The sequence below is a fragment of the Amblyomma maculatum genome, chromosome 5, assembly GCF_055883805.1.
Source record: "Amblyomma maculatum isolate TAMU_Amacu chromosome 5, ASM5588380v1, whole genome shotgun sequence".
Classification (NCBI taxonomy): Eukaryota; Metazoa; Arthropoda; class Arachnida; order Ixodida; family Ixodidae; genus Amblyomma; species Amblyomma maculatum.
Window position 1 is genome coordinate 85,643,648 of NC_139348.1, and position 20,858 is coordinate 85,664,505.

General features: G+C 44.6%; 1 protein-coding gene across 3 annotated transcripts in view; it reads right to left on the reverse strand.

Annotated features, from left to right (window-relative positions):
- Window positions 1-20,858, reverse strand: part of LOC146188627 (uncharacterized) — a 68,389-nt gene that overhangs the window by 30,263 nt on the left and 17,268 nt on the right. For all 3 annotated transcript variants that reach the window (XM_084603154.1, XM_084603156.1, XM_084603155.1), the window contains 2 exons: window positions 18,592-18,722; window positions 1,960-2,097 (listed from right to left, as the gene is read on the reverse strand). In XM_084603154.1, coding sequence (XP_084459280.1) covers window positions 1,960-2,097; window positions 18,592-18,687 — 234 coding nt within the window. In that variant the 5' untranslated portion in view covers window positions 18,688-18,722. The remainder of the gene's footprint in view (window positions 1-1,959; window positions 2,098-18,591; window positions 18,723-20,858) is intronic.

Sequence of the window (20,858 nt, forward strand, 5' to 3'; positions counted from 1 at the left end):
CCACTTACACTCTCAATACCGGTGACAAACTTTGCCGTCATTCAATTGGTGGCATGCGAGTCATTTGAGGAAGAAGCACCGGACTTCAGCATGTATCCTGATTCCTTGCACCAAGCACCCTGGCAATCGTCTGCAGTCGTCCTCCACCGATATGACGCATCAGTGGGCTCCCCACCCACCTCGCTCGAACGCAATGCGCCGTGCGACGCAACATCTCTGATTCATGTCAAAAAGCGGATGGCCACACATTTTGCCTTTGTTGTTCACCGCCCGTTTTTTTCAAGCCCCAATCAGGCAGTAGAAACCTATCAAAATGTGCCCACCGCAAGAGTCCCGTACGTAGGCACTGCACAGCCCACAACCGCTGTTCTCACCACGGCTAATTTAGCCCTCCCATGCTGCAAGCTTAGGATTGCGCATAGCTCTTCGTCACGTTGCCTTGCCAAAACTGGCTCGCTGCAGTGCATTGAAATATCCATTTGGGCAGTTCATTGTGAGCAACACGCCTCCCCTTCGTGCCGTCACATGAACCACCGACATTCTGGTAAACTTCCCGAGCTGGCCCGCTGCATTAAAATCAGTCTTTGTCAGCTGACCTTCACAGCAGGCAGAAGCGACTCAACATACCAAACTTCCATGAGAATCATAGCCTACGCAACTGCTTCAGATCTTGAATGCTCGCAAAGGGTCCTAATGTTTCCAGTCACAACTTCAGCCCTGACAAGCAGGGGATTCAAGATGTTTCCGCATGCTACTCAACAGTACCTCCTTCTCTGTCCCTACGTTTTACTCAGCCGCGACCTCCTTAACAGCCATTCATGAAACTTGTTTTCCCCTTGGACTACGACTTGGATACGAACATGCCATACAAAAATGTATATGTCTTCCTAGTTTTTTTTAGAGCAGTGCCTTTTTCTTAGACTGCTAATTTATTTCCCTTTATTCTTTTGTTTTGTTAATCGTCTAGGGTAGGGGCCTTGTAGCGACTCGCGTGGCATGCGTCTGCCGCAAGCCGAAATACGAAGTGAATCCCACAGGCGGCAGAGCAACCACATGTACTGTAGCGCCACCTAATGCGCTAGCGCGTGAGAAGAGGCGCCCCGCACGTGCTGAAAAGGAGGAGGCAGCGCCGGCACGAGGGCTTTGGAACACACGGGCCCATCGCCTCGCCCGGACGCTGCCGCCGCCACCTCTTCAGCCTCTCCTGAAACAAAAGTGACCGTGGTCGCCTTTGCCTGGCGACCTCCACACGATTATGCACAGTACACAAAAATAGTTATCGAAATATATATTTGCCTAAGAGGCCGTTATTACAACTGTACCTTTAGTTTAGGTGTAACTGATTTTGATGGTAATGAGTGGTTGCTTTTTAATAAAAGAAAATACACGCTTGTAGAATTGACATATTCAGAGGGGTCAGTTTGTTCAGTTTAATAAGTGAATTAACCGCCACAAATCGGCGCAAAAGAGGAACTCCAGCTCACTCGTTTTTCATATCCATGGGAATGAACCATTATCAGGATCAAAGGTATGGAACGATAGCATAGCTGCAAACATGAGATATGCTATGTGTGTGTGCGTGTATATATATATATATATATATATATATATATATACATATATATATATATATATATATATATATATATATATATATATATATATATATATATATATATATATATATATATATATATATATATTTATATATATGTTTGTTCATGAAGTGGCACAGAACAAGGGTAGAGGAAGTTAAGGCAACGTTTTGATAAGTGGGCGTGTCTTCGTCTGGGCCAGATGATGAAATGTACATTTGTCGAAACGTAGGCTCGACTTTAGCACTCAGGCTCTACCTTCTACCAGTGCGCAGTGCTCTTTCATGCCGTGCAGCCATCTTCTTTCACTCATTTGACCATGAATGATATTTAATTGTTGGTTATACGTCATTTTTTTGCTTACCGTGTCGTCCTTGTATCGAACTGTTCGTATTGTGACGCCGTCGGACTGCTTTACATCAGTAGATCTGATGCAGCTGACATCAGGTATTGAGTCTAAAGTAAAGCCAACTAAAAAGATTGATTCCGTACGTTGTAAAATCTGCATTCAGAAGAGGAAAAGGAAGCGTAAGCATATATATTGGCCTGAATTACGTTTATTGTGTATTTAGCTCGCATACAAATATGATTATCAAAAATCCTAATAATTTGCATCAAGCTTACAACTGTAGCACGTGTATCAGCAGGCTCCACACTTTGTTTTACTTATATAACTGCTACATCGCTACAAAAGTATAAAATTGTCATTGAAACATAATCAATAGATGCTACCCAGGCTATCAAGTTATTAACTATAGAGAAGAAAAAAAAACATTTTGAGGAGAAAGAGGCTTTCTAAAAGCAACTGTCTATAATGAGCCTTGGAATTTGCTCAAATATCTTCTAGAGTAAGCAGACTCACAATGCGTGCATGAAAATAGTAACAATGCTTACAAATATAAAGCAAATGAAATCACAGAATTACTTCAGAGGTGGAGGGAGAGATCTTTGCTGAAAAAGAACTAGGATGCATGTAGTGGGAAATAAAGCAGCCGACGCAGTTCATCCTAATTTCCGAAGCAGTAACTAGACTTTTTGCACCACGCTACATTGTAAAAATTGAAGTTGAGTAACGGCGAGGTATTAGTTGGAAGTTACATTGAACTAGCCAAATATTTTGAATATGTGTATCTGAGAGAGACTGCCCAACCATGGTTTCAAAGTAATTGGCGCATCTGATACATCGTAGTCGACCATCAAGTTGCAAGCAATGTGGTTCAAAAAGTAATTGATCAGCCTTAACGTCTCATTATAGGTGGCGAAAATATCTAAGGATTCCTTGATTGATATGTTGCCCTACAGCTTTGCCTACATTCCATTAACTGCATGCTCTTAGAAGGCGCTGGTCCAGTTTTCATTTTCTGAGTGAGCCACATTTCTACGTCCTCAATGCTTACAACCTCCCTAGCATTCAGGTTGCTGCAGGTTACGGTTGCCAGCATAGGCATTCGCTTTTCCGTCTATTGTTTATTTAATTACATTTATCCCAAAATTGATTACAGCACTATTTCTCCTCAAAACCAAAAATAAAAATAAAATTCTCCTAGGCTTTCACTGGTTTCACCGACTCTCGTCTTCTTTCCTTCGCATATCATAACGAGTACCTCATTTCACATTCAATGGTCTTCTTAATAATTTCCGAGTGTCTCAGTGTTGGCAGTGTTTAAGCCATGGTATCGTAAGACGTTTCCCACAGTTTCCGCCCTCTCTTTCGATCAAGTTTCACGTGACATTCCCGAAAAAACAGCTCGTTCAACGTCCGCCAATATAGATGTGGGTAGCGCTGGTGATTACTCTCAGTTTTGGGTGTTGTGCTGTGTTGTGTTTTATGAAAAATAGGCAGCTAAGACCTTCATACGCCAAACTCGGGGTTTACATATCTGTTTGGTGAAGGAAGCAAGCGATTATTTTAATATACTAGAGTAAGTATAGGATGTTGTCATCTTTTAAGAAATCAACCAGAGAAGGCGTTTTAACCAGTGAATTGTCTCCTAAGAGTAAGCTAGAGTGTAGGGGAATGTAGTTGCCATATAACTGGGGGAAATACTTTTTTTATAAGTTGATCAAGTTTTATACAGGATATTAGGATGTGGTTTATGGTGCAACCTCTCCGCAGTGTTCACATATGGGCTTCTCTTTCTTTGCTAAAATCAAGTTATGCGTCAGGTGAGTGTGTCCGATACGAAGGCGGCATAAGATTAATTCAATTAAACCTTCTTGATGGCTGCATGTTTTTCATTCTCCTATAACTGGCTTTGCTAGGTGTAGCTTTGTTATTAACGTCACTATCCCATGCATCCTGCCACTTTTGTCTCAGTCTTCTTCGTATGAATTTTATGGCGTCATTGCGCGGAATTCTCACTTTCTGTACTTGAGCATTGCAGGCGGCCGCGGCACATGCATCAGCCCTCTCGTTACCGCTGATTCCAACGTGGCTTGGCACCAAGCAAAATTTGATATTAGATCCCTGTGTTTTTGCTATCACTACGTAATGGACTATGCCCCTTACTAAAGGTTCTGTAGCATTTTTTTGATGTAGTGATACGAGTGCGCTCAAAGAGTCTGTATAGATGATACTGTTTTTGATGTTTTTGTTGAATATTTTATCTATTGCTAGGGATACAGCGTAGCATTCAGCAGTAAATATTGAGGCACACTGCGATAACTTTACTGCTTTTTCCTGTTTGTCGTCTATTACTGCACTGCCTACATGAAATATTGTCTTCGAACCATCTGTATAAAATACCTTGTGATCACTGTATTTCTCATTTAATGCCGAGAAGTCTTGTATAATGTTTAATGCGGTGTATGTGCTTTGCGAAAGCGAGTTAACGTGAAGTCACATACAGCAGTGAAGTTGTACCAAGGTGGCAGTGGGTCCGGTCTCCGTGCAATATTAGGAAATGCATCCAGCAAGTTGAGTTCCCTGCACTGCTCTTCAAAACGGAGTATGAGAGGTCTGATGGATCGAGGTTTATTGATGTACAGTGTTCTTGAGGGGCAGTTTATAAGTATGGAGTAACAGATATGTTTCGGTAACGAACGAAGTTCAAGAACGTATTAAAGTGAAAGCATGGTACTCCTGTATTTATGGGCGGTTCGTTTGCTTCTACATACAGACTTTCCCCGGCGATGTCCTGTATGCACCAGTCAAAAGACGCAGACCTAGGTTATGTACTGGGTACAGTCGTTTAAAATATGACGGTCGTGCTGACCCGTAGACCACGCACCCGTAATCTAAACCGGAGCATACTGTTGAGCGGTAGATATGGAGATGACATCTCCTATCAGAGCTCCAGTGTCTCCTCTCAATCTTTGAATACAGGCAATTTTAATACTCATGAAAGTAGAAAGTTGGAAAGCTGCCGGTGCAGCTCACTTGGCGAGAGCACCCGAGGCGGAGTCCGGAGATTACGGTTTCGGTTTCCACCAAGGGCGCCTTTTTTTTCTTCCAATTTGTATTTATTTATTTCTATAAACTTATTAGAGCGCTGATACAGGTAAATAGGAAAAGAAAATTAAAATATTTCTGATGTCATCCGCCTCGCCTACTGTTGGCTTCTTTTTTTATGTATAATACCGCGCCCCTCATTGCCCTTTAATTTTTTAATACAGTATATGTATTTGTGCGTGCGTGCGTGTGTGTGTGTGTGTGTGTGTGTGTGTGTGTGTGTGTGTGTGTGTGTGTGTGTGTGTGTGTGTGTGTGTGTGTGTGTGTGTGTGTGTGTGTGTGTGTGTGTGTGTGTGTGTGTGTGTGTGTGTGTGTGTGTGTGTGTGTGTGTGTGTGTGTGTGTGTGTGTGTGTGTGTGTGTGTGTGTGTGTGTGTGTGTGTGTGTGTGTCGGCAGGCGGTGACGCTTAACCAGGTCATCTCTGCCTTGCTCCATCTTTTCAGCGTTTCGGCAGTAAACAACCATTTCGTAAAATTAGGGGCAGAAGCTACGTAGGCCTATAATCATGTTTTATTCTCATCCGCTGAAGCGTCGCCGGAGCCGTCGCCTTGCTCGTATCCCTCCCGTTTCTATGACGGCATGACATGCAACCAACCATGGAGTAGTCGGGAATATCGAAGTTTGGCCCTCTGTAACAGTCTTGAAATGTTCAGACCTCTGCGGCGAACAAAGCCACGCAACCGTTGAAGGTATCTCATTGCTTTCGTGGACAGATACACGTTGATGAGTGGATCCCTCTTTACAAACGTGTGCGTGGCTACCACTGCGATTCAGCTGAATAGCTGGCGAATATATTGGTGTTCTTGACACAGGCTGCCGATGTGTTGCGAGAATACTGAAGATGCATTGAACATTTTGATATATTTGTAGAATTGATGCAATGCTTTGGCCACTTACTTGCGAGTGAAACAAACCTACGAGACGCTCACCTATATAAGGCTGCAGGTCACTCTTACACCTGCGACAGTGAAGCTTTCGTTGACTTGTGTAGATAACAAATAGTTCTTATAACTGAAGGAAATGAGGCAGGCCATCTGCTCAAAGGAAGTTGTCTATAACTTATTTATTTCAAAGCATAACTTGCGGTGGCCTCAGGAGTTGTCCGAAACTGGCAGACATTTGAGACCCTGAGGACTCGTAATGGGAAGTCGATGTTTTGATGGCTGGCCTATATATCAAGTCGGGCATTGACCAACAAACTCTTTCACAGAATCTCCTGTGCACCAACAATGAGTTTGTACCCCATGATCTGTTACGATGCGAGCAGCTGTGTCTCCGGTTTTGCAGAAGATGGCTATAATATTCGATTGGCGGCGCCTGCGTAGTCAACGACGGCTACGTATAACAACAGGCGGTGTCACCGCCCTCGCCAGTCGCAACAACCTCGGCACTCCACGACCAAGACGCCAAGTCTTATCCATGATTGCTCTTTCACCAGTGCACAAACACTTTCGCTTACTCAAATCATACATAGCGCAAACCGTATCAAACCTACTTTAGACTCAAACCACAATATAGGAATTCTCGCCCTACCACGCTGGAGCCAATTCACGCGTCCTTCCTTGACCGGGCTGTTTCCTGCGCTGCGGTGTGATATAACCAATTATATACTCTGTTACTGGAAAAGCCCCTCGTGTTGTAGGTAACATAATTCGATACATTCACCACACCTACCGTCTGAACCTATAGTGCGACAATCATTCTTTATGCCACTTTACAATGAGGGGTCTGTTCAGAAAGACACAATGCGCTGCCATTCTCTTCCAACTGCAATCACCACGCTCCATGCATCATGTAGGATGTTGAATAAGAGCTTGAGTTCGGATCCGACAACCCCTTCTGCATTTATGTGTGCCGTTTGACTTCATCATGGTGCCGATTATCCTCAGCCCTCTGGGCGCAAAACCAGCCAGTTTTGCCGTTGGAGGTGATGTCGCTGGGCAATGTGTACTTCTTCCTGCTAGTTCTCGATATTTCAACTTGCTTAAGAACAACGGTAATATACCGCTCGACCGACATCGTCTCTGCAATGCGGTAGTAGAGACGGACACTAACATTTCAGCTATGGTGTTAGATTTTTACACAGTTTTTAGGAGAAAGTTATGGTTGTATGTCAAACAACTTCTAATATGTTATCAGTCATTGGTGAGATGCTTCAGATGTCGGTGTGTAGTGTTAATTTTAATTTGCAGATATAGTATTTCCGGCAGAATTCACGGTACTCCCTTAACCTATACACGCCATAATCGTAGTTATGAAGTTCCTGCTTAACTTGGTCGCTACTGGTGATTCTAAATTGAAGAAGACGAGAGCGGTAAACCTGACTGGTTCTGTGAGCTTTTGACCAAGTAGACGATGTAAAGATGACCTCTGTGGTTGTGCTTTTTCCCTCGCACCACGCCATCCTAGGTACGATGTGGCTTCATGTCCCCATGCCACTACCAACCCTATTGAGGCTACCCAGAAGCCAAAGAGGAGAAAACGAAGTGTATAGTTGCGGCACTGTAGAATGGGGGACCTTTTACAAGTGCGCAGAAAGGGATTTGTATGACTCTCCCTTGCGTATGGCCGCTCATATGTTGGGTAAACGGGTTTCTACGGTTAGCACCGAATCAAAAATCGAGGACAAAGCGTTCCACAAGAGAAGGAACAGCTAAATTCGCTCAAGAATATAATATGCACGTAATGCTTTTGTGCGCCTTGTTCCCTGAAGCACAGTTTTTGTGGCAAGTAGACACCAAAGCTAGGGAATCCACTCGACCTTTTTTGTTGAATAGAAGTGATGTTTATCAGTAACATGTCCGTATCTAAGAACCTCGAGGATAACAGATAATTTATTTTTAATATAATTGTGAATTAATCATCACGGCCTTCCTCTGTAAAACAGCTATATATTTCAGTGTTTTTTTGTTTCAATCTAGAAGTAGCGAGTGCCACTTCCGGCTGTCTTGCTTGTGTCTGTATGTGTTTGATGCCTTTAAACAGAAATGAACTTGCATGCTTAAACAGGTAATTTAAGGTTCAGCATGCTAGCACTCTGAACGCTGTCAACATATCGCGGAAAGAAATAAATGGAACGAATTTGCTGATAGGCTTCAACTGTGTTATCGATTTATGGAGTATGCACTGCCTTGTTCATCAAGCATACTAGAACATCACTCGTGAAATCATGGTCACATTTTGAGTCGATCGAAGTAGCAGGTAAAATCAACATTCATTCCACTTCAATTCTTAAATGTCACAATGAAGTCCCTCAAGAAACTGACAGCTGAACTAGCTAAATCATGTATCAGGGTTTCCTAATTAAAAAAAAACTAATTTTCACCAAAACTGCTTCACTGTCTGAATTAATTATAATTTAGCGAATACATTTCTGAGTCCCCACACACGAAACTAATATTACTGAAATTTTTGACTTCAAAACGAAAGGTGTGATAAAAAAGATCAACAGCAAGAAAAATAGCAGTGTGAGCCGTTGTTAATAATGTTCCATCTCAAAACGTCAGACACGGAACAGCTTATTGATAACGCTTAGAGCCGACTGGAATCCTTTTCATACATACTTTGGCAAATGCTACTTATTACCAATAAAAATTGCAAATGTGACTGAACACTGCCACGGCGTGAGACCCTCAGCGAAGAAATTATTAGAATTGTGGCGTTCCAATACCCGGTATAAGCCACAAATGTCTATTACAGTCCGGGGGTAAATGACAGTATCCAAAGCCAGACAAGAGCGTCAGATGAGAAGGAAGTGTCTTGTCATAATCTGCGTCGTAGGGTGTTCCGGCACTGAGGGTTAGGCGTGAGTAGTGACGATTTACCGACAGCCTTCAGCGTGTCAGGCGGCTAGAAGAAGAGTAGTATTGCCGAATAAGTCTTTATATTAGAATATGGTATCGATTGTAGCAGACAAGTGACAGCAATAATGGAGAAACAAAGGAGAGAAGCTAACAGTTGACTTCTGTGCTGTATTATCAGTGTGACATAAAACTGAAGAAGATCCCCATTTCCAAATGAAGGAATTCCACAACGTCACATATGAAGACCGTTCTCTGCCGCGGAGAAGCCCATGATGTTCACCTGGCGAAGAACAAATCGTTGGAAACTGATGGTGGTTATGCCGTAGGAAACAAAAGTTCGGCGGTTTCTGCACACTTCATGAGCTGATTGACCGCAAAAATGCCCAGCGCATGCCGGCTACATTGTACAGCAGCGGTGTGTTCCGACTGGGTTAAGGGGTCTGCTGCGCACAGTAATGGCTGCATCTCTGCGGAAGTACAGTGAAGAGACGGCTTGCAGTGTTTTTAGGTTGAACATAAGCGAAATTATTTGAGACTAAAGGTGTACATTCCCACCTTTATTAGAACAGCCAGGTGCAAGTGTATATTCTGACACTTTCGCGTGGTCAAACTATAGGTCAGAGTGAAAATGGTCGCAGACATGTGCGCGCAGCTGCCAAAGAATTCCAGGCAACAACTGTTGGCAATCGGCGTGGCAGTAGCGGGCATATAAAAGGCCATCACAAATGGCGAAATTCGACGCATGGCGGCAAAAAACACGCAATATTGAAATAGCTACGGGGTTGGAGAAGAAAGCAAGAAGCTTTTTGACCCATGCATGTTTTGGCTATACTGAAGGCAAGGTGATGGTATGAGCCGATGGCGGGCAATTATCAAGAGTGAATAGGCTTGTGATCTGAGCTGGAAATGGGCAACAAAAAGGGCATCAGTGTCTTGAGGCTTATGTCCATAACAGCAGACAATGCGGAGATTCTATTCCTTACGGTGAAGAGCCCGTTTTGCCAGAACACACTTTGAAATGACAGAATGAATTCAAATCTTTAATGAGAGTCGATTGAGGAGCAGAAATGGTGCAGTAGGTTAAAAAGCTGAATTCGCTGCTACGCAGGAAATTTTCATCGATGGAGCGGAGGAACAATGCAGCAGAGAAGCCAGCAGGCTCAGATGGATAGCTGAGAGAAGTTAGATCGAGGTACGAGGAACGTCGTGAAGATCACCACAAATGAAAAAAAAAATGCAATGGACGTTATATATCCGAGCTATTCAACATGGCTCAAGTCAGTAGTGCAGGTAAATGGGATATAAACCCATAAAATTTAGCACCTGTTTTAAATAGTAAGGGCAGCGTTGGAAAACAGAAGGCACTAGCGGATCATAAAAGTACGGGCTGGCGGGAAGAGGAAAATGCTATCGGCTACACAGTAATAAATGAGCTTACACAGAAAAGCACGGAAAAGAAGAGACGCATGTTGATGTCTACATCGGGGAGTGTTTCAGAGCAGGTGCTGGAAACGTAGCACCTCGCAAGGTGTCATGTTTAACCTAAAACCCGATTTAGCTCGAGCGTAATAAGTTGTAGCGGCTTTACGCAATATAAATTTCCTGCCTATGGTAACAGCACGTGTGGAATAGGGCAGCACGACGAAATAATTTACATGCACTGAGTTTTGGGTCATTGAAAGCGATGTACATGCTGCTAATGGCAAGATGTGCTCAGCGCTGACCGTAAGTAGCGAGAGTTATGAAACTGTCATCTCGACTTTCTATCTGGACTGTGTTCTTGCATCAGATAGTGTGGCACTTAGTTTCCCTTTTTTTAGAACTGTAATTCTAGCGACGTAGAATCGGAAAGATGAAACGGCGCCTCGGCTAACGAAAGGCGGCTGAAGTGCAGTGAAGGGTCAGGGTTGAGAGGATGGATTCGTGTGACCAACAGCTCCTTAGTACTTACGCGATGGATGTAATAACCCGTTATCTAGGCGAGGTGGTGCTGGAAGTTGATAACGGCGAAGGCAATGGCAGGCAATTCTCCTGAAAATCCACAGGTGTAAGGAATAGGACGATCATTTTATTTTCTGCCAGAGTTATGCGGCCGGAAGCCGGTCGAACGTTAGATAAAGCCAGGGTTTTGCACAGGCATCGCCTTCGAAGGGTATGTGGATAGTAGAGGACGTTCGACATCAGGTAATGCATCTGCTAGCCGCAGGTTGGAGCGAAATCGGCGTAACTCACGGGGACGGTGACAAGGTTTGAGAAGTAAATCAACGAATGCGCGACCCGTGATGACGGATGGGGGATGAGAGTTCTCAGCTTAAATAGTTCGTTGGAGAGCAAGACCGAAATATGGTGGTGGCTACTGATGATTCGACAAAACGTAAATCGGACCTACCACAAATTTACGAACGAAATCTTTTATCGGCAACCGCAGAGAGATATTGAACTGGTTGCTGACGAGTCAACTTCCATATGCTTGCTCCGAGCATAAACACTTTGGCAACGGTGAGTAAGTGACGCGCTAACAGCATATGACCGGTGTCATTGTGAATAAGTTTCGCGACCATTTACGCAGGCATTGTTGGGCATAGAACTTCCCAACTGCCGGCCGTTCAAACACTTCCGCTAAAAGTTTTTTGATGTCTACAATGCGTATGCGATGCAACCAATTAGCGACGCCGGTAAGATGAATATCACGTCACGAACTTTGTCTCGTCTTCCATCTAAAGTAGAGGATCACCCGTTCGTAGTAATTACGCCAATTTTTTACATATTGTTCGTCAGTCGCACTGATAATAGGCGGATACTGTTGGCGAATTGAGCCGGTATAGATGACAGCAGGGCCTGCTTGCGCGGCTTGATCCGGAAGATCCACAGGCATTGTAGGCGTCGTGAGATTGCGACTACGAAGCTCAGGGATCGATGTTGTGATTCTTGCTGCTCCAATAAATCATCAAATGTAAGATGACAATTTACTTAAAGGGACTGGGCCCCGAAGAGCAGCGGTAAAAATAGCAGTGAAAAGCCAGGCAGAGCGCGAGCAGCGACAGGTTTGCGACTAAAAGGAATGTTTTAAATGTGTTTTTTTTCAAATGGACAGGCGCTTGCATGTCTACGAATTCACTCTAATGAACATTGCCCTCATAACCTATCTCTATCAAATTTGTCTCTGTTAAAACTTAACATTTATAGGAAAGATTGAGTGTGTTAAGACGCAAGCACTGAAGAGCCTTGGAGCGCGAGAAATACGGTTCGTATTTCACTTATAAACTTGCTACCATTGTTTGCAATGTAAAAGCTTGGAACAGTGTTCCCTTTTCGCCCTTTACAAGTCTAGTGTCTGCCCTCTCCACCGCCAGAGTGTTCCTCTCACAAAGTGCAATTTTTCCTCGACCCCAAGTATGTTTCACATTTTCGTTTCAAAAACATATATCTCTTGTGCTATAATAGCTAATTGGGCTAGTTGGTATGGATTCATTGCTAGGAAGGAGCGCACACTGGCGACTGACGAGAAAAGACGCACAAAGCGCTGACACTATGAACTGAATTTCATTGGAATATGCATCACTGTTTAAAGCGTTGCTTTCCTATATCGCACGTGGCGAGATTGTTTAGCGCCAGTTTTGCGCTCTCTACCTTGCTGTCAGTAAGCGATCGTTTGCTCCAAAGTAGTAAAAAAGATCTGGCACGACTCGCTGACCTCAACCAAAAGAAAAACAAAAATGTGTACTGATGCCGCACATCAATAATATGACCCATCCTTTGACGAAATTAGGACTGAGAGACGGTGTACAAATAGCGTCTTCCGTTCCAAAGAAGCTAGGCCAAATCAGCACATGGCCCGTAGAAGGGCTGAGTCATGCGCCATTGCAGGCTGTGTCATTCGCAACAAATTCAAATGTGTCAAATATGTCATAGGCATTGTTTACAGCATTCGGCTGAAGTGCGGTAGAACATGCATAGGCCCCACGGGTAGGCGCCTTAATAAACGATTACTGGAGCATTTTTTGTTCCGTCTCAAGTAGGCCCTTCAGAAACCTCTCCGAGCATTACTATTCATGCCAATAGTGTTTGCCCTTTCTTGATAGGACTGTGGTGCTCTTCATGCGCACAGATAAAATAACCCAACAGCTGGCAGAAACCTATCAGAAACAGAAAGCGGACTACCCATGCGCTAGCAGCACCACATTGACTTTGCATTAAAAATGTTTCCTGTTTATTGACTGCTTGCGAAGATTGTTGAATAACCAGAGGCACGTGTAGTTTAATCACGTGACCTTTAGCAAAGCAATGGTTCAAAACGAGATGAATGTTTATATAAAATTCAGTTGATAGTGGTCAGCGCTTTGGGCGTCCTTTCTCGTCCGTAATCAGTATGCGCTTCTCCGTAGCAACGAATACATATGTTTGAATTTTTCCCCCGAGAAATCAGGCCACTTCATATTTACATCTCGACATTTCTTATTACCTTAGTATTTTGGTTTTGCCGTTTTGATGGGCTTTGTCACAAAGATGTTCATCGTTCGCACAGGCGACCTCAGGAATTTTCTTCTACAAACTCACGTGTTTATGTGTGTGCAGGGGTGATCGACATGCGTGCGCACGGGCACAGAAAGGAATTGTGCCTTTCCTGTCACTCTGTCAGTTCCTGTCTTGCTTATCGTCCTAATATTTATTTTCCTCACTTACAAGTGTTTATAGACTTCTACGTGCAAGGCACGTGAATGCATACGTATAAAAATTTACCTCCGGTTTTTGGAGAGTTTCCGACGTAATCGAACCGAGGTTTGCAAACCAAAATGCTTAAGGGCACTCAAGGTATTCGTGCTAACATTGAAACCAGATGTATGTTAATTTGCCTTTGAGGAGCTATGCTTCCTGGGTCATAATGAGCAAGGATTGAGCTCGTCTATAAAGATAACAAGCAGCTGATATTAGAAGGTTTCCGCAGCCTGGCGACAACAAATCTGTGCGCCGACTCCTTAGTCCTTGTGCGTATTACTGATGTTTCGCCAAAAGCTTTTCGGATATCGTCTAGCCACTGACCCAGCTAACACATGCAGGCCGGTCGTTAGAGTAGAAAAACCGTAATTGGAAAGCTTCGAGGAGCTTAAGTTTCGCTTGCAGTTTCTTCTTGTTCTCGGCCCTATTGGGGAAAATACTGAGACTGAAATTCATAGCTATTCATGCAGTGTGAACCCAGATTAGGTCCTGATCGAGAAAGTCATCATCATGATCAGCTTACCTATACCTACTGCAGGGTGAGGGCCTATCCCATATTTCTCCAATTAACCCGGTCCTGTGCTAGATACATCCACTTCACACCTGCGAACTTCTGAACGTCATCCGCCCACCTAACTCTCTGCCACCCTTTGCTCTCCGCCCCTTGCGATCATCGGTTATCTTCTCTTAGCGCTACATGTCCTGCCCATGTCCAGATAAAAAAATGATTAAGAGGAGATAAGACTAAGAGATAGGAAACGTGCAGAGTGGGTCAGAGAAATAACTCAAGTCACGGATATTCTAATGGAAATCAAGAAGAAGAAATGGGCATCAAGAAAGTACTGGAAAGTAGTATAATATCGCGGAAACTACATTTCACTGCCAAAAGCCGAATTCAGTTACTCCACTAGAGAGAACTGCCTTGAGATCATCTAAAGTCACTTCGAAGTTCTCTAGTGCTTATGTGTGAGACTGTACAAGTGGTCATCATGCACGCCGATAAATCGCCAATATGAACAAAGTCTCACGTACTGAGTTGCACGACGGAGTCAGCGTGTTCAAGAACTCAAGATCACTGTGCTTTATCAGCAAGTCTGTCCTCAAGCACTTCGATGCAGGCTGCTAGCCACCAACACATGTCGAAACTCCGCAGAATGATGACGATGCTTTTGGGGGATAAGCAAGCGCCAGTATTTTCGCTCTGAAGCAAAGGTCTGACCCTGAGTACCAAAATCTAGTGAGTTACCTGGAAGCCAAGAATTCTTCATCTGCTGCATATAGGCGTCAGTCGTCTTTTTTCGCACTATGCAGTGACGTCTTCGTGAAGAATCAGATCTCACCCAATAGGACCGCGCACCTTCTCGTTGTGACCGGAAGCGTAATAAAGGAAATTATGCAGTTGTTCTACAATGAGCCAACAGGACACATCGGGCTTGCAGCCCGTTAATCAAATTAGCTCGAGGTAATATTGACCGCGTTTATCTGGTCGCCTTGCGCATTCAGGAAAAGTGCGTCCGTAGTGTCAGTGACGCAAGATGGCTTGGTTAAGACTAGTTGAGCTCCTGAACTCCACAGCTGCATCGAAAAACCCCTACAAACAATTTGGGTTTTTTCTCTTTATTCATCTCCCAAGTTAATCAATGAGAAAGAAATAAATCTTATGGGTAACAAACTTCCTTAGTCGCTACGCTGAAGCGAGAGCCCTGCAAACTGACAATTCCGCCGAAGTCGAAACATTTTTCATCGAATGAATCCTAATGCGTAACGGCGCCCCTGAAATTTATAACACACAGTGGCACAGTGTCTGCAACTCAGGTCCCCAATGCGATCTTAGGCTGGTCAGACAAGCCGCCGACGTACAAAAGCCTGCCATATCGATACTAAAGTGATTGCGGAGCGTGTCAGCATATCGATTGCGGTCGTTGTTGTCATGAACATCTGTCGCCGATTACCACAAGTGGGACACCATCTCGCCCCACGTGCTGTTCACCTACAAAAACCGCCAGCCAGGAGACTTTTAGGTCGATCTCGATCCAACTTGCATGCGGGGGAAGCCCACGATACACTCTCAACGCAATGCTGTCGCATTTTACAGCCGACGAAATTACTGGCCTCGCCTCCTACCTGCAGCGTGCATAGAACGTACAACGGCATGCATGGCTGTGCGATGAAATTCAAAAATGCACCGAGACCAATGCTTTCACATGGAATGACTACATGTAGATTTTAAGCTTGCAGGCCGAGTCTGAGTGTACAGGCTGATTCCCTGTTTCAGATTGAGTGAAATGCGTTTAGGCCGACAGTTCAACCTGTAGAAAGTCCTCTGCTGCGTCAGGATAACGGACTGCGAAGTCAATCCCGACAGGTCGACAACACTCCAGCAGTGCCGCGCGCAGCCAGTATTCGCGCATGTTGTGCACTTGAAGATTTAGCTATTACGCGCGCTTGAGGTCCTTGATATTTAAATTTCTTATCATTATTATTTTGGAAAGGCGAGGTGATGTTGTTTTAAAGTGAAATAATGCTGACAACGATTGCATTTTAATTGTTGCTGCAAAGAACCATCATCATGCAACATTATCCCACTGGCTGCTGCACGTAGCTGATTTTCTGCTCCTTTTTGTTCACACTCAGTTGCTCTGCATTGAAAGATGCGCTGCTTTAATCTTTTCACAGGCGTTGCTAATTTCTCTGCCGGAGTTTTGCGTACTTATTTGTTGACTTTATGCACGGCAGAGTGTTGCCGTAGCTCATAGTTCTATGACCACTGAGCATGGTTACTGCCACCAGCTCTTTTTTGTGCGCAGCTCAACCCACTAAAGAGTTAATTTCTGTGGAGCCTTAAAGGTCCCCTGAAAGATGTCACCAAGAAGGGTAAACAATGCCATAACATTGATAGTTATTGAACCACCTATCATTCTCCCGCAAAAAAATTCGGTCTAGCTTCTGCAACACCAGAGATATTGGCGATTAAAAATTACCCTTCAAATTTTCCCTCTCAACTCGTACGCCGAAGGGAGCCATAAAAAAATAAATAATAGAAGCAAGTTCAAAGCTCCGCCCAGACATACGTCACTTCGACGAACTTCTGGTTGCCGCGCGCTCGCTCGCTGGCGTACTCGCGTCAGCCCGTCCTCGCTCGCACACGCCTGAGTTCGCCAGTTCGCGCAGCGACGGTTAGTGTAACCGCGAACCCGTGGTTAGCCCATGTTACACTGCGGACCAAACCATGGTTACACCACTAATCGCGATTATCGCAAACCGAGCTTGGCGACCTCGGTTTGCGTCGTTAATCGAGGTTATGACGGCGTCTGCTGACGGAGGCTACTCGTCAGCGCCCGAGTGCGCGAAACGTACGAGCGCGTCTTCTTCACAAAGTTATTCATTTGCCCACTGTATTACGTTTAAGGATCGATGTATTGAATATGGTGCCGCCCGACGTCTTCGATTACGGCCGACAGCGCAGCGACTGCGTACAGAAGCCTTGTCCTGCCTGCAGTATCGTTTGAACGGCTTGTTGCTGAGCGGAATGTCAAAAAATGCGCGGCCTTAGCTATGAAAGTACACGAGTTTGCAACGCTTGCAGCACGGGATGCCGCGAGCAGGCTGAGGTCCGTTACACAATTACCGCGGGGGTGGGGCGCGCGAGCGCGGCGAACGACAACGCCGTGCGTGACCGTCCCTAGTCGTCGCTAGGCCTAAATTGTTTCGCTTCGAAGCCGCGGCAGTCGAGGCTTTGAGACATGATCAACGCTGTCGTAAATCGTCTACTTATGAAACGGCCTTATAGTGAATCTTATCCTGTCATAGTAAAATAATTATAGGATTAACTCTGCCGACGCATTAATCGCAGAGCTAGTGCGAGCAGATCGGATCAGCGGAAATGCACCAGCGGCAGCTGGCTTGAGCAGAAACTAGCTTTTACCACGGCTATCGCTCTTACTAGCAATTTGCTGCTGGTCAGCGATCCCTTCATACTTGATATTCGGCTCAGTATTCCAGACGCCAACAAATTTTAGCACGCTTTATTTTGGACATCGGTGCTAACTATCCGCCGTGTCGTTCGCGAACGGTATGCGGGCGGAGGGGCCACAGCGGCGGTGTTTACGGCGGTCGAGGAGGTGCTACATTGTGTGGTGCTTGACCGTGCTGTTGACGCCTCGTCGGACGACACTCCGGTACTCCTGAAACCACGTTATATAAATAAGATATTTGTAAATGCAGCTTCATTCTTCCGATCCCTGCGTCGCTTTGGTTATTGTACTTATTGGGCAATGGCCACCTAACCGATAAGGGCGGCGAGCTGTGTAACAGCCCGCACAGAGTTCGAGCAGCGCACGAGCAGACGACGTTCGCAGCTACAGGAAGTGTGTCCGTGACGTCATGGCTGCAGTGGCCGCAGCGAACGGCAGCTTCTAGCAAGCCTTGCCAGTCAACTCACCCGTGACGTCACGGGTTAAGGAAATAGCTCCATGCGACACCGCCAAGCACAATCTCTATGTCCGCGAATTTCAAAAAAACGCTGTTTTTAAAAATTAATAATAAATCGCTCGCTTTGTTCCACGGAGTTATACTTTGCGTTGATGCTCAAAAGGATGTGTTCTACACTCTAAACAGGTTTATCAGTGGCTTCTTGGGGGCCGCGTCCGTGGGCCTTTAATGTATTCACTTTTTACTTTCGGCATTGTCACCCCCTTGTGACAACGTGTAAAATGACATTTAAAAAGGGCAGTACCTGCTCTTCGGTATACGATGCATGCAAATGTTGGGTTCCTCGACATTCTATTCGGTTTTTAACTAATGCGTCTAAAGGAGAACTTCTGAGGCAAAAAGGCGAACGAGGTCGCTCTATCCACGTCTTTGTATACCTTAGTGAATATATATTATTTAGGTCCGAAATTTAATTTTAATTTTATCTAAATTTTTTGCATTTAACAAAAACTGCAACAATGTCTATAACTATCTTTGTATAAGTACAATATGATCGTAATTATTACATATTGGTTAAGTGAACAAAATGAGCATACCGTTTGAAGAGACTTGTCAGCTTCATGACAAAGCATACATGGTGAGCTTAGAATGACTATAAGAAAAGGCCATTGAATCGTCTTCCAAGGCGCCATATTTTAGTGTCTTCGTGCTAATGGCCTGTCTAGACCTGAAATGGCCATACCATTGAGTGTTGAACACAATAGAACTTCAGGAATGTTGGTTTTGGCATGATTGTTGAAGTCTCTATTGTACTAGAAAGCATTGTGAGCAATTTGAAATAGGTGCAATTTTGGGTAAAAACCTGCCTGTGAAGCTCTGAAATTTTAAGTATAGAACAGAGAGAAATAGCCATGGCTATGCACCGAAAGCTAAAGCAGTAGCACCACGATAAAAAGACGCAAAACTGTTAAAAAACGCTTTGTAGTTGTAGTTTTAAAGAAACACTGATAGCCTGTCCAGCGCGTACACACTATCCAGTACCAATTAAAACTATCATTTATTTTTGGCTGTATCTTTGTTTTTATTGGCGCCAGAATGAGCTTTGGTTTGCGTGACTGGTAGAGAGAGTCCGCAGATGTGAGGACAAGTACAAATGCAGTAAGCAGGCTCGCTCATTGCAACTATTTATGCAAATTGTCACCGAAGGTAAAATTAAATATGGTCTGTTCTTGAGCAGCGAGCTGCATTTCGCCTTTAATACGGCACATGAGGTGAAGTTTAAAAATTGGTCGACAGCCACCTTCCAGGTTTATAATCGTGCATTAAACTCTTACTTTAGACAAGCTGACCTCACGTTTCACATTTTGTACTTAAAATAATTTTACTTTTCGCACAGTTCAAACATGGCCCTGTGGGTGCGACTCAAGAGCAGTGTTTACTTGTTCCTGGAAGACATTGGTTGTTTTTACTTATGAATAGATAGCAAATATCAGACAATTGCCTGTTTTTCAGCGCTTCACGGCCACATGATGCTTACATATGAACACAAATCGTGTGCTGACAATAGACATACTCCCTCTTCAGTGCCTATAAATGCTTGTTTTAGGTGTTAAAGTCTCTATATGAGTACTTCCAACTTCATGCCTAACAAAATGGGAGGACGCTCTAGCTTCGCTTTGCGAGTATATACGAAGCACCTTTAACACAACTTTTTCATTCGAGATTACCTTATATTTTGTAGTTTATGTTGACTTTTGCGGAAAGAGGACCCAATGAGCTACTGCACCTCAATTTACCTCACCGACAATTGCCAGAGGTACATATGTATACATATTTATTCCCTTTCGCAAACTAGCCGGTAAATAAACTCAATAATAGACAAAAAATTGGAGGCTTATCAAGGTTAAGCCCAGTGGATGCGAAGCATGTTAAGCAGCTGCCTCAGTGTGGATAGGGCTAAGTAACGGAGACGTGGTTTTAGGTTAATCGTCGTGCTTTATTCTTTGCAGCCCGACAAACACACTCTTATGGTCCGTAAATGCAAGACTCTTGGTTTGCACGTCACTTACGCATACACGCCCGGCGCAAAGACGCTGGTGTGGTTTTGGGCACAGAGACTGACGCGACGGCGGGCGCGCGCCGCTTCATCCCTTGCGTGACGTCACATTTCACGTGATGCAGTGATGGTGGCGCCGCCGCCGCCTCGCGCGCGACGGCGCGAACCGAAGCGTGCAGGCCTCCGCCGGGCGACGTCCGACGGCGCCATATGAGGCCCCATCTGCAGGCCGGTGTGACGTCATCACGTGACGTCACATCATGTGATCTCACTTCAAGGTCAATGGTGGCCACTGCCGGGAGGCGACCGACGGCACGTTATGAGGCCCCATCTGCGGCCGGTGTGACGTCACCACGTGACGTCATGTCACGTGACCCCACTTCAGGGTCAATGGTGGCCACCGCCGGGCGTCGCGCGAAGGCCCGAAACCTACGCTAATATGCTTCGCATAATATGAAGGGAAATTGTATGAGATCTCCTGAATGCAGCTCAAGTTTGTTGCGCCACTTTATGATAAGAAATGAAATGTGTGTTTTCTGTTAGACCATTTTTCTTGTTTTGGATTACTGCGAAGGGGACAGAAACTGAGATGATGCCGGCATTTCTGCAGGAGGAGCCATACCGCTTCTCTTAAAACGGTCTACGTTTTTTTCAACAATGAGCCTCATATAATTGTCCAAACATATATGAAAAATACGAACGCAAGCGTTTTCGTGTTTTCTACCATTTTATTCCTGCTGGTTTCGCACTTTGGCTGGTAAAGTGGTCAATGACCGGCAGGTGCCACATTTTGGAAAACATTCGAAG